This window comes from Polyodon spathula, chromosome 11 (assembly GCF_017654505.1).
Source record: "Polyodon spathula isolate WHYD16114869_AA chromosome 11, ASM1765450v1, whole genome shotgun sequence".
Taxonomy (NCBI): Eukaryota; Metazoa; Chordata; class Actinopteri; order Acipenseriformes; family Polyodontidae; genus Polyodon; species Polyodon spathula.
The window spans coordinates 37,575,174-37,590,618 of NC_054544.1; the positions used below are offsets into that span (position 1 = coordinate 37,575,174).

Below are 15,445 nucleotides of genomic sequence, written 5' to 3' on the forward strand. Positions count from 1 at the left end.
AGGAGTTCCACTATTAGAAGAATGACTGGAGTTATAAAACCCAAATCTCTGAATGTGAGTTCATCTTTTCCATTCCAAGCAGACATGACAGTAACAAACCGCTGATCGAAAAAAAAAAAAACACATAGGATGGTCTCACCACTCTCTTCTCCAGAACTGTCTTTCTCCCCAATCATTCTGGATCAAGCAACTACTTCCAGAGCCAACATTGATCTCCGTCCGTTTGAGGAGCATGGGGCGCCGGTCCTCTGCAGCAGTCGAATTATACATTCGTTCATCCCCTACCGACATAGCAATAGCGATCAAAGACTAGCTAGCATGCCCGGAGTGGGGGTTATCTGACTGCCGGGGCCACCAGAGGTTTTCCCCTGGTAGGAAGTGTTTTTTTCCTCTCCACTGAGCACCAGGTAATCACATAACCATACCACACTAACACTATTTTAACCTCTCCAGTTTGTCTCGTATGTTCCTTCTTTTCCCATCTTTTCCAGTTCTTTCTTTTGTGTTATGCACTGGCGTGACTATTGTTTGTCTTATCTCTCCTTTCAGTCAAAGATGTTGGACTATTCCTCTTGCCCTGAGAAGCACCTCTGCTGAGTAGAGCCCTTTTATATGTTTCCAGATCCTCAGGAACGTGACCGCTGTACTCTGTCCTCGGCAATAGGAGAGCTCATCGGTTCGGATCTCTTGCTATCCTAATTTCAAGCCCGGGTCTCTCTAATTCCTTCCTAATTCCAAGCTTCAGGCTCATCACTCTATTCTTGGACGAGCGTCCTCCGCTCGATACTATCGTACTAACAGCTAATTTTTGCTTCTTCTGCTCTATCCTTTCAGCCCCAGTGGACACCTTGTGAATTATAGTTTTTATAAATACAACACGATTCATCATAATAACCTTCTTTGCTACACAGCGGGCCATATTTTGAAGCAAGTTCAAACACAAAGGCACACTTTGAGAGGAGCATCTTGATAGTTTTAAATTTCCCTTTGTCTCTGTTTTCCTAATAGGGCAATGTATCTGTTAACATATGCATTTGCCTTGCTCATTAGTAAAATACAGTTCTTAAATACCTTCCATTATTTATTCAAATTTATACAGAAATAGGCTTGGCTAGCATTTTATTTTGCAAGCACAGGCACAATTTAAGTTTACAAAAGGCACAGTTCCAAAACCTATATTTAGATAACATTGTGGTACTTGTGTTTGCTTATGGCCACCTGACATTTCAAGAATAAACAGTAATCTAAGTATTGCAATGGATTATGTGGGATCATATAATGCTATTCTAAACTTTGTAAATATAAAGCTTTTCACAGTTAGACAAGCAGCAGCTGGCACCAACCAACCCACATGCCACCACTTACCACAAAGTAATTCCTAGATTTGTAATTACATTTCATTAATTTTATTATTTAACTGTTTGACTGCCTTTAAGATGATGCATGTGTGCAGGTTTTTCCTCTTGCTGAATCCCTTTGTCTTACATTGCTGGGATATGTGACTGTTTGTGTCACAGAGGAATAAGTATGTTAATGTAATTGCTAGCTTAGTGTGGGTCCAGTGACTAAAATATATATATGAGGAAAAGGAAAAAATGTACCATTGAGGAAGCTAAAGGGGTATTAGTTACTTAACTTGGAAAGGAACTTTGAAATTGGAAACAGAGAGACTACTTAAGACTTTAGGATTTGTTTCAGTGCAGGTCAATTTGCCATGTGGACTTTGTTACAGGTACTGTATAAAAAAATCATAATCTGTGGAAGGACTCATTCCACAGGAATGGCATGCGAGCAAGGTTAGTTAGTCCACAGTACCTCGTTGCCCCAGCCTGATCACTTTCATATACACTACTAGTATTACCTTTCACATTACCTGAAAGTCTTCTGATCTAGTTATTTAGAAATATATGAAATACCGGTAGATCTAAAATTAAGGACGTATACCTTTCTAGTTGAGGTATATTCTATAATACAAGTTTAGCAAATATCAAAATGCTATTGCTGACTGGTTTGGAAGGGCAGGCAATTTTAACTTTCCCCTTTAAAGATTTGCAAGTGTACCTAATTGCAGCTGGTGAAAATCTATTATCGATTGAAGGCTCTGAAATAGTAGGGTGAAATCGTATGTAAATATCATTTGAGGTCTGGATTGCTCATGTGGATTTTACTGACTGGTTGGGTGGGGTTTCCTCTCTAGCAAGAACTTTGAATTTTGCAGAATTCTGTGTGGTGTGGTTTCAATGTGTGAACTAATGTCTACTAGGCGCAAAGCCTGACTGTAATGCCCACAAAGGCTAAGCCAGAATAACTGTAATCAAAAGGGTGCAAAAGGCTATTAAAACACTCCTGTATTATACAAACCATGACAAGGTCATAATAATTTACTTTTTAGCTGCTCTGAATTTTGATTGGCTGAACTATTAGTATCATGGTTTGATGAAACTATGCATGAGCAATTGTCATGAAATGACAAGCTGTGAAAATAGATCAAGGTTTTATCATTTGTAGTTTGTCATTATGTATGTTTCTATATGGGATTCTGTGTAAATGTGTTAAAGTACATGTTTTCAGAATGTGTTCCTTGGGGTTCGTAACTTGCTGATCAGGGATCGTTTCAGAACTTCAAGGAATTTTTATGTTTTAATGGGCTATATATACTGTAGGAGTATTAGTGACTGGCTGAACACAGCATTTTTTGTTTAATTGTCACTGGCTATGAATGGATTTTTTATTATTTTAATTCCTTAATGTTATAACATGAAGGCTAGCAAGGCACATCTGTCATATTAACAGAGTTTTAGTTTCAAGAATCCAATATATTGTTTATAAATGGAGGATGGTATTAATTACTCCAGGGTAGAGTGCAGACCTTGCTTATCATAAGATGGTAGACAAGCTGAATTAAAAAAAAAAAAAAAAATCATCAGCAGTGATCTGATGCATTTTCCTAGATTGGAAACTCTGAATGAAAACCAGCTGCATTTTAATTAAAATAAATAATTATAAAAAGGGAACGCAAGGTGATTTGATTACTGGGCTGACATGAAAGTGCAGCACAATGACATCTTTACAATACAGCACAAGCATACAATACAGATTCAGAGATATATTGTAAATCAAAGCATTTCAAAGGCATCATTATCCACAAAATTCTCATCATTATGAAGGTCGATAAAATCAAAGTGATGCTAATCTTCCTTTTTTTGTACCACTGATTAGGGTTCAAAAACTGATTTACAACACAAACCAAAGCTGCCATAGCCACTGCATAAGCTGCTGCGAACAGGCAATTGTAACACATCTTAAATTCTGTACACAGTCAGAAGGTATTCAGTGATAAACAAGTATTGTGCGCACCTCTTCAAACTGTTGCCAGCATCCAGCTAGTGCACCTCAAGAAGTGTCAATGCAGTGACTGGCAATAATTGTTTGCCACTTATCTTCTCTGTGGAGGGGGTGTCTTTGCTCTGATTTGTGCTCCGCTATCCTGTGTAAACGTTAGTTTGTGGAAATGTCTTTCACACTGTTGATATAAATGCAGTGTTAGTATTGCTTTGCAAATAATTGTTCTTCAATTGTCTGGATAACTACCATACTTAAATAATTACACTGCCAAGAGTAATAAAAATGGTATATTGTTTGTGTTAAACGATTTTTGAGAACAAAAGTTCATTCTACGTAAAATTCAAGTGACTGTTGGAAGTATTGTTCAAATACTATATATGTTTTTTTTTTTTTTTTTAAAGAAGGTTTGGCCTATATAGATTTTTCTGTGGCATGAAAATCATCATTCATAACAATTTAAAATACACCTGAAGAGCCTTCAAAGGAAAAAAGTCTAACCATATATTCTAGAAATGAAGCAGAATGTAGCCGTTATCGCCAAAACCACCATAGTTGTGAAAAAAAAGCTTTAAATTGCTTAAGGCAGTATAGTCTAGTATATAGTATAGAGCTCTCCTCTTTATAACAGTATAAAGAGCATGTTCTACAGCTGTTCTTCTGAACAAGGCTTTTCATTACATTTTGCAACCTGGTACATCTGTAAAGTCTTGCTTCAGAAACAACCTTAGTTAATTCAATCTATCCTAATTGTCAAATAACCTCAGGGCAGACAGTCCCAAGTACATCTCTGGGCTGTGAAAATCCTTCCAATTAGCCTGCTGCATCTATCCATTCTCACGCAAAGGTAAAAATCCACACTAGGAAAATGTTGTAAACCTCTGCCCTGATAATTATCAGACAGACTTGTCTAATGCTGTAGATTAAGAAACAGTTGTAGCTTATGCATTGTCAGTTAATAATTCACATGTCAACATCAAGGAAACATGTTGAAATTTATTATGAAAAACATATGTCAAAGAATGGATGGGATGTCTAATACTGCACTGCTGGTTCGCCTCGATTTCAGTTGGCTTGTTTTTGCAAGGGTACAGCAGATACATGGCGAGACAGAGTGGGATAGTCTGAGCGGGAACACGAAGGCCCAAGGCATTTGATTATATTAAAGACAGATTATGATGAACTGGGCCCGGATTGCTGGTGAACACAAGAAAGATTACATTTGTTATGGGAATAATAACTTGTTAGTTTGTCTCATGCCACAATTAGACAGAGAATATCAAGCCATGTTTGTTAGGCTATACAGTAGTTGCCTTAAGCAGAATTCAATTCAGATCTGTACTGTAACTGACATTTTTTTTTATATTATTATACCTGGGTTATAATGCAGCATTAAGACACAACATAAGGGTGTGATTACCGTGAGATAATCACATCCTTACAGGCCTTACAGGCATTAAGGCACGACATGAAGCGTTTTTTTTTAATCAAAAACATAGTTTTACAATATTATTACACTGTTTTATTTTACCAATGTGTAAATGTGATTTCATGCTGATGAGAAAGTAGTTCTTTAAAAAAAAAAAAAAAAAAATGACATCGTAATACAATTTACCTTCTGTTGCTAGAATGGTTGTGGAAACACTCGGAGAACAGAAATGTTACCATTTACCTTGCACACTGCCTTGTCTTCATGCAGCAGATAAAGAAAAAAAAAAAGCAAGGACAAATACATTTGATATATGATTATTCATAATTTTTATTTGGATGATGCATAAGATGCACCACAAATAAAGGGCTTCAACAAGGTAATGCATGTTTGTAATGCAGCGGGGCAAGGGGCTCATACATTCCACTCTTCCTGGGTTGTCCTACGGCTTCCCACTCTGGACAGATGTAATAAACCACAACAATGCAATCGTCTCCACAGGTCCTATACGCAGCATCCGTGGCCTGGTTAGTCATGCAAGGCAAGTGGGAAGATCAATCTATAGTCGATAGCTGTAGGAAAATAGATTCACTCCTTCCCTACAATTGTTAATGTTTTGACTTGTTGACTACATATGGTGCAGCTGCCCAGTAATTTTGCAGTTGAATGCCTTTTTCCTATGATTTTAATACATGACTATTTTTTACCGTATGTGGAGTAGGTGGGGCCAGCAGAGTTGAAAGGTCAGGTTGTCACATAATTTGAATGTAATGACAAAGTGTGTTCTAAACCTACAGTAAGCTAAAGCCATGTGAAGACAGACATATAGAGAATAACGACTGTGTAATAACTTAATTTTGAAGCAACAGAACCCAGAACTGTTCAAAATAAGGGACTTAAAAAAAAAAACCGCCAGTCTGGAGCAGTAGGGGGCGATTCTGTCATTAGGTATACACTTACAGCACTGTATTATTATACAATCTACCATATTAAGGCATATTCCAGTTTGCTTTGGAAACATAATAACTTTGTTCAATGCTTAAACTCACTGGGAATTTCAATATACAGCGTTCATACATTTCTGCATAAACTTACTCTGGCGTCACTAATATATACTGTATGTACGGCACATACTGTTACAATTAGAGGCTTGCTTTAAGCAGTAATGGTTTCCATGGTGGTGGTTACTGTTCATTATTGACTGGCTTGAAGTTAATAGCTTGAGACAAAGTTGAGGGTGGTTTTCTCCCAAGGTTGTTAGTGGCTACTGAAGACTGTTGTGCCGACCATTATTGTGATGTTTGCTTTACAGCATTGGTACTGCACTCCTATTCACAGATTTTTGACACTAGGAGACAGTTCATTTTATTGTGCTATTATCTCATGTTTCTCAGCATATACAGTGTGTGTGTGTGTGTGTCTCTCTCTCTATATATATATATATTCAATGTGTACAATTATTTTACCCTGATGCATAACGTACATACATAGACCTAAAGAGATTAAAAAATACATTTTTGTAAAAATATTTGTCAACTGAAATATCTGCATTTTTGTTTTGCATTCTTCTGCTGGCAGAAGAGTCGTCTTACTTGTCGTGTGTAGGATGACAAGGTCTCAGACAAGTGACTAAGGCTTATGAAACAATTTCTGTGTGCATGTTTTCCAAACATTGACATATAATATTGTATATATGAATCTAGTAACTAGGAATGTGCAGGATTCAAAACAGGAAGGATCAAAATTTTGACACGTCAGCTTTGATTATGTTTACTGCAGGTTCAAAATGTGAAGTAGAATAAACTCACTTATGTTCACATAATTTATGTAATATATATATATATATATATATATATATATATATATATATATATAGTCCTGTAGGGTTTTATATAATCTTATGTGTGTTACAGCTGGAAGAGTGCTTGTGACAACACTATATAACCTGGTAGAACTACAGCACCAAAAGTGTAAACTTAAACAATAGATATTTTGGGGGAAAGTTTAGGATAATATAATACAAGATGAAATAATCTTAAAAGGGTAGACATTAGTGAGAGGCTAGTTAGATTTCAACAAGCTAGATGTTACAGTTTACTGAATTATTGTACGGGACGAAGTAATTTATTTAATCTGCAAACATAAATTCATCTCTGCAGTTTGTTGTTGTTTGAATAACACATAAGAGCACAGTTTGCAAATAATCTGTAAACTTTAGAATAAACAGCTGAAAAGGTGCTCACAATTCACCTCAGGGTACAACAACAATAATCTGACAGCCTTCACTCCAAATTCTCTTTCAAGATAAATCAATTATTTAACTAGATATAAACTTTAAATTGTTTCCACAACTCTGGTAAATACTTTTGAGAGAAGACTTTTTATTCTATTTTAAACCCCAAAGGCAAATCTTTTAAATGGTTTTAAAGTTGTTTACATAAAGGGGGGCTGCTTTGACTTCAGCAGGCAGTAACTCAAACTGCGCCAGTGCCAGATTATTATTCCTGGTTGACAGTGAGTATCAGAGTGAGGGAACAGCAGCGGCACTGGAAAATTGAGCCTCTGAAATTATTTGTTCCTAAAGCAGGATTAGGCACACAAGGTCTAATTTTAATGAGGCAAAGTCAGTGGTGTGTTTCCTATATCGAAATCCTTGTTGGTACATAGACACTATTACTTTAGACTTGCAATCCAGTTACCCATTAGCACTGAGACTGCTGACTTCAGTCCTGCTTGGAACAGTTTGTGATGTGCGCAAAGACTTTCTTCTCTTCACCTGCATGTCTTTCTGTGAACTTCTGTTTGGATAGGTTATCAAAAAGGGCCAAATGCTAAACACTAATGGCAAGTGCTACCCTTGTGGTGTATAATTTACACAGTTATGTTGCAGTTTATTCTGTTTTTACTATTCAAGTTCAATGCTTTACTATAGCTACTGATACTGCATGACTTACCTTTGATACCATGCTTTCAATTTGCTTTACAAGACTACACTATGCTTTACAATGGTATACCAAAGTAAATCTTGTCAGCTTTATACAGTGAGGGTTCAAATAACATAACTTCATGTGTGTGCTCAATATGTTAAACTATATACAAGTCCTATTTTACAGAATGCTCTTGTATTTTTTTTGAAGCTTTGTCATTGTGTCAACCTTCAGTTTTTTTCAGCCTGTTCCTTCTCCTTTTTTTTGCTCTTTTTTCCATCTTAATGCTTTCTTTGGCACACAATAACTCATAATGTGTTGATGGAATGTAAGGCGTTTTTGGTGTTCTTAACGCCTATGGATTTTTGGGTTTTTTTTTATTTTGAGTGGTGCTGGCCCCAGGGCTGGGTCATTAAGTAACACAATTCTTCATCAATGTCAGTAAAGACACAGACATTTCAATAAAAAGACAATAGTAATGTAACAAGAAGGTAGGTACTCACACACACACAGATCTGTTGCTGTGACGTCAAGGGGCACACACAATAGGCAATAGTACCCCAGAGGAGCATCCATCCAAAGAGAGGATGCATTTCTGTTTTCATACATCACTGGCTATGCGTTAAGCATGTCAGAATAAATATTGATCCACATTTTGGTATTTGCATTGCTTTAATTGTATTGCATGTATTAAAAAAAAAAAAACATAACTCACTGTTAATTGAATTGGGTCCCTAGATTAAAATTAATACCATTATAATAGAAAAAAAAGTTTTATTTTTTAATGGTTTAGCAACATGTAGTCAACACTTTATTTTAAGGCACCATAGCCATAGACAGAATTAGGTTTAAACATCCCAAAGTACAATAGGTGGCTAAAAACTGTCCCCTTTATAAAACTGTAATTCTGTCTGTGGCTATGCTTGATGAACAATCTATAACATAGCACGCTTCTATTGTATATTTATAACACATTTATAAAACATGAATAAGCAGCACCTTAATATAAAGTGTTACCAACATGGGTAAGTAATTATTATTATTTATTTATTTTTATTTTATTTTTCACAGATGGAGTTTATCACGAAAACCAACTGAACCTCACAACTTTGCTGGTTCAACCAATCTCGGCCTCTCTTGCCAAACAGCTTCTATCTGCTCCTGGGACAGGTGCTGATGTCAGGTGTATTCCGCTTGCAATGCCAGTAACCTCAGGTAACTTATTCTTTTGATAGCCCTGCGCTCCAAGGGTGGCTTGAATTTTTAAACACAGTCGGCCCACACCACAGCTGCAGATGCTTGTACTGTAGTTAACACGTTTCATTGACCACCTCCTAGAAGGTGTAAAGATATCCTCCCTGTTCAGTTATGCTAGCCCCTAGAGCAGGGATTCAAAACAAAAATGAAACGAAATTAATATATTACGTTCTGGAACTGAAGAGGCAGCCAATACCCAGGTCTGCTCTTGCAGGGTTAAGGAGGTTCAAGTGATGTTTACAAGGCAGGACAGTTTAGTGCAAGATGTCTGTTTTGCCTTTCATAGCCTGCTTTGCTTTTCATATACTGTTTTGTTTTTGCTACTGTTATGCTATTGCTCAAAATGTTATAGTGCAGAGTGACTTTGTTCAGATTTTAATGCAGCTACGCTTGCAAAAGATTAGGGGAAGAATGTTTTCAAGGTTGCTGTCTTTGTGTGAGAGAGTTAAACTGTTTTCCTGAGCTTTGAGCGAAAACAACTCCTTATAGGGAGGACTTTGTGACTTTTCCGTGATATTGTTGATGTATTAATCTGCTCACTATTGCTCTGCTAAACATGTATGAGTATTGAGCCACCTCCTCTTAAAACTAAGAGAGTGTGTTCGTGTTACTAGCTGCTTCTCTTCCCTTGCACACATTGTAATAAACTTCTTGAGCTGCTACCGATCAGAGTCATCAGGCATTTCATACAACAGGAGATTTCCCCCTTACTACAGAATGAAAATGACATTAAGATTTTGTTTATTGTTTAATAACATTTTTTTCATTCCCTTTTCTTGCTATCTCTTTCAATTGTTTTCAAACATACAAGTAGTTTGAATTAACGCTCTTCCAATGGTCTTACATCTCAGTGGTCAACGACAAAACATTGCATCACAGCCAGCTAATGAAATTCAACATTATATTTAGCTTGCTTTTTCAGAGCAGCCAGCGAATCAGATAACACTATATTTGCCTTCAGTTCAGGCTTCCACCTTGCGGTCGGTTACATGCTGGATAATTACAGGTTTGCTAGTTATTTATTTAGTTGTATTCTCAATAACTTAATGATTCATGATTTAATTGTTCAGTGTTTTGTTTTCATTGTTATATCCAAAGGAAGTATGTCGAAAAGCTGCATATTTGTAAGTGTTACATTTGTTGTATGTCTTACTATGAAATGTGCATAGCAATGATAACAATGTTCCCCTAAGTGCTTAATAATAAAGTGTTCATATGTAATTGATTACTTGGAGAGGATTTTTTTTCTGCATGTCTTCTGTTTAAAATAGCAGCTATGCAATATGAAATATTTAGGTTATGGTAAATATATAATGCTTTGAAGAGAAATGTTATTTTGGTATCACTTTTAAAATATATGGCAGATTGTTTACAAAAAAAATATACAATTTGTAAAAGAAAGTTGTAATGGAGAAAAGAACCAGAGTTACTGGAATGGAAAAAAATCTGGTTCAAATCGCTATCACAGAGAGAGCATTGTTTTCTCTGTTGGGGTAATACACAGAGTGCTTGCATGTATAATTTGTAGTAAATGTTTCTCTATGTGATTGAGGGCAAAGGTTGTACTGTACACTGCCGCATCAGTAGGCATCTAATAACTGGATATATGGGTTTTGAAACACGGGACCACACTTTCAAAGCGTTTACGGCAATCTTGAAATTAACTCCTTTTTTTATATAAAGATGAACATTCAGCAGTAATGTACACAACTGAGAAACAAACAATTTTCCAGTGATTAAGAGACCTACTAGAAGAAAGTCAATACTTGCTTTTCTCCTTTCAAAAAAATCAGAGTTGTAAAGACTTGAGTGAACTCTTAGAAAATGTGACCCACTATACTGTAGATGTTAATATAACATCTGTATTGCATTTAAGTAAATGATGTATTCTGTTAAACCGAATTCATTCATATGACAAAAATGCACTGTTACAGTAGGTGAATTATTTAGTGAGCAAATTAGCATTATGACCTTGTTTAGAGGTCTTGAAGAGAATGTTCCCAGTAGATGTTTCTCTCATAATGTGTTGCATGCATAGTTACAGTCCTGGTAATCAAAGACCAAAGGCCAATATGCCCCTCTATTTTCAGAGCGAAGGACTGTGCAACCTTAAGTGATTCATTTTGATGACAAAGATAACTTTGTTTTGTTAATAATATCGCAATATAGCTTACGGATGTGAAGGACAGTGGATATACATCTGTTGCACTAACAGGTATGTAGTGAACGGTAATGGGACACATTTAACACCATAGACAGAGGCCACAGGGTTTTTATGTAACACATTACTTTGATGACAGCTCTGAAACATTAGATAAAAAATGTGATTTTTTTTTTTTTTTAAGAGCAGCACCAAATATGTTTGCAATGACAGTATAACACACCATCAAAAAGGGTACATGAGTCCCAGTCACGACCACTAAAAATGCTGTTTAATTGGCATCTAAAAACACTTAGAAATATACAAGCAGTTTTTTTATGTATTATTTAAAGCTTATTCAAAATGTATTTTGGACAAAATAACAGTCTCTCTTAATGTTTGATTAAGTCAAGCTCTTTTCCTAAAATTCAGTTCGAGAAAAGGGATTTTTCTTAAACATGTTGAATCCATATTCCCCAGACAGTAATTTGGTACCAATAGCATATTATACAGACAGTACTGAAAAGATAGAAATTCAGACTTAAAGACCTTGCAACTTTTGTATTGAACAGTGTTTTGTTTTGTTTTTTCACCTTGGTATTAAATAATACATGCGGTTTGGTTGTTTTAAATCGTGAACAGTCAGTGTCACATTCTGGCAGACGGATTCGTACAGCCGCCTCCATTGCCAGAGATATGCCTCCCGAGGGGGGGGGGGGTAGATAATAATGGCTCAGCATGGTGAATGATTACAGCTCGAATATAGCAATCCCTTGAATGGCAGTGGTTCTTCTGTTCTAATAGAAAGACATCTGGAGTATGAACTCTTTAACTTTAATGAATGGAATTAAACTTTAATTCCTACTATTGACTGAAAAATCCCTCCATCTCTTTGTATCGTCACCCAGGAGACTGAGCTACTGCTGTACTGCAGTTGTTCAGCCATGATAGACAGTTAAGGAATTGGTTCATGGCGGTTTAGCGACTACGAGGAGGACAATATGCTTTTAAGTCAAATCCCCTGCTAAAGATCTAATAAAGCAATTACACTAGATACTTCTATTAACTGTATTATGATACTGTTATTTCTTTGCCGCTTACTTACTGAGTTTTAATTTATCATGAGAATGTGTTTATTTCTGTAGGAAAGATGTTCTGAAAAGATGAAGATGCAATAGTTAACCCACCATACCATCTTAAGAGGAACTGAATTCTTTATAAAAGAAAAATGTAGAGCAATTATCATTTATCATTTACCATTCAAGGCAGTTTTATTTGTATGCACCTTTTATACTGTATAATAGACTCAACCAAACCATTACATAAAAAGTATCAGCTATTAGCAGTTTCTTTATAAATGTTAGCCTTGGTCTAAGAGTGTAAAGTTAAAAATGTCATGTTGACATTTCCCCTGTATACCTGTTGCAAAACTATACCTTGGCCAGGTCAAAGGTCATCTGGTTTCCCTGAGGGATCTATATATATATATATATAATATATATATATATATATATATATATATATATATATATATATATATATATATATATATATATATATATATAAATATATATACAGTGCCGAGAAAGTTTGTGAACCCCTTAGGATTTTTACATATTTCAAACCTAAAATGTTATTAGATCTTAATCTAAGTCCTAATAATAGATAAAGATAATATGATTAAACAAATGACACAAAAACATGATACTTTTTCAACATTTATTTACCCACAAATGATTCAACATTCAATATCCATGTGTGGAAAAAGTATGTGAACCTTTAGATTCAGTAACTGGTGGCACCCCTTTGAGCAGCAATGACTTCAACTAAGCATTTTCTGTAACTGTTGGTCAATCTCTCACATTGGGTTTGAAGAATTTTGGCCCATTCCTCCTTACAGAACTGCTTCAACTAGGTGACATTTGAGGGCCTGAGGTCCTGCCACAACATTTCGATGGAGTTTAGGCCCAGACTTTGAGAAAGCCATTCTTAAACGCGAAATTTCTTCTTCTACAGCCATTCTTTTGTAGATCTGCTTGTATGTTTAGGATAATCGTCTGGCTGCATGACCCACTTTCGGTTCAGCTTCAGCTCATGGATGGATGGCCTGACTTTCTCCTCTAGAATATTCTGATACAATGCAGAATTCATGGTTGTGTCAATGATGGCAAGTGAGGCAGCAAAGCAGCCCCAAACCATCACACTCCCACCACCGTGCTTGACAGATGAGGTTCTTCTGTTAGAACGCAGTGTTTGGTTTTTGCCAAACATAATGTTTCACATTGAGGCGAAAAAGTTCTGCCTTTGACTCATCTGTCCAGAGAACATTGTTCCGGAAGTCTTGTGGATCATCTATGTGCTCTTTGGCGAACTTCAGACAGGCAGCAATGTTCTTTTTAGAGAGCAGTGGTTTCTGCCTGGCTGTCCTTCCATGAACACCATTTTTGTTCAGTCTTTTCCTGATAGTTGAGTCATGAACACTCACATTAGCCAAGGTGCAAGTGGCCTGCAGATCCTTGGATGTTACTCTGGGGACCTTTGTAACTTCCTTGATGATTTTACGGTTTGTTCTTGGAGAGATTTTAGTAGGATGACCGCTCCTGGGTAGAGTGACTGTGGTCTTGAACTTTCTTCTTCTGTCTGACAGTGGATTGGTGGAAGCCCAAATCCTTAGAAATGGTTTTGTAACCCTTTCTAGACTGATGATCGTAGCATGACATGTTCATACATCATTTTGTTTCAAAAGACATGGAACTGGTGCTTCACAATTACACAAACCTACAGGTTGCTCACTGCTGCAATTCAGAGTCACTGAAACATGAAGATGGACTCAGGGGCTACAGGGCCTTTACGGCCAATAGCAGTCAATAAGACCAGAATATCATTGGCAAGAACAAGAAAGATATTGAACTAGCAGTCCCGGTGCTATCTTTCTTCCAAGCAACTCTGCCAATCTTTGAACTGGAGCCTGTTAATTGAAATATAAGTCTCAAGTAATGTTCCATCAGCGTGAGCCAACTGGGCTAGCTGGTAATCTGTATTACACTGATCGAATACAAGAATAACCACTAAAGGGGCTCTGGACTACCCCCGTCCCCTCAATTTATATAGACATAGTGATTTCCAAGCTTTTATTTATAGAACTGGCTACCTACATACAACCCTCCCCTACCTCCATTCAGTTATTGTTGTCATCTTCTGGAATTACTGTAATATAGTACATTAATATGAAGAAAGATGTGACCTTTGAATTACCAGAGGTGGCAAAAATGAACATGGTAAACTGAACATTATGCTGCTGTTTTAGTGGACCCTGTTAGCGTTTGCTTTTTTTCTGTATTGCTTTTTAATAACATACTGTAGCTTGCACGGGGGAAGACAGTAGCAGGGCTGGTAGGTGACGTAATCACACAAAGTCATAAGCCCGATACACGCTCCTTGCTCCTAGCTCTTTTGTACAGCGATATCAGCGCTATGTTTTAGTGCGAGAGGTCCCGGGTTTGCACCCACCTTCTGCCTGTGTGTGGATTGCCTCACCCTGTGTGATGCACCTGCCTGCGTTAACTGAGATCGCTACAATACTGTTTCTAGAGTAACTGTTTAAAAGGTGTCTTTAGAAGAACTAATTAGTGCATTTGCTTATTTTAATAAAATGCCAGTATATGCTCCTCTTAGTGCGTACCAGTTGTCACTTTTGACAGAAAACCTTTTTTAAAAATTTTAATTTGAAACTGTGCTCAGATTTTATCTCAGAAATGGTCTGACTTGTTATCAGGCGTGATGAATGCGAATCCAAGTTGAAAGCAAAACTATGTATTTTTGGACAGAAAAAAAAATTCACATAGACAGTTATTGCAAAGTACCCTTGAAGAATATGTTTCAAAGTTGTTTTGTGTTCTTCTATAATATCTGTACTGTTTACCACTCATCTTTATTCCCTGGGGGAAGAAAGACTGTGCCTTGAGGCCAGTGCATTTGTCAGTGGGTGGTGTTATCTTAACAAAGGCATTCAAGTTATATTGCTTTGCCATATTTTGGCCTCCAAGTTGGTCTTTTTGTTGTTGTTTAAAGGGGAAGTCTAATTTATGCTCACTGAAAATCAGTTCTGCAGTATCTGAGTGCAATCACAAGTTTAAATATAAAAACCTGTACTTGATAATGATATTCACAAGGCCTGACTGCTGTACTGCAGATATCTAGAATCTCATTGGCAGAATTCTGGGAGGAGGAGTAAAGAGTCTCAGGGACTACACAAATGCTTGCAAGGGTGGAAAATGTATAGTTAACCAGGGGAGCAGAATTTCGTAGCCATGCAATCTAAAAGTAAGAAACACCACTCATTCGCTGGTG

General features: G+C 36.7%; 1 protein-coding gene across 1 annotated transcript in view; it reads left to right on the forward strand.

Moving 5' to 3' along the window:
- The window catches only part of LOC121322539 (inactive N-acetylated-alpha-linked acidic dipeptidase-like protein 2), a 300,815-nt gene that overhangs the window by 193,081 nt on the left and 92,289 nt on the right, over nucleotides 1–15,445 (forward strand). The window contains exon 6 of the mRNA XM_041262641.1: nucleotides 8,770–8,913. Within this exon, the coding sequence (XP_041118575.1) occupies nucleotides 8,770–8,913 (144 nt within the window). The remainder of the gene's footprint in view (nucleotides 1–8,769; nucleotides 8,914–15,445) is intronic.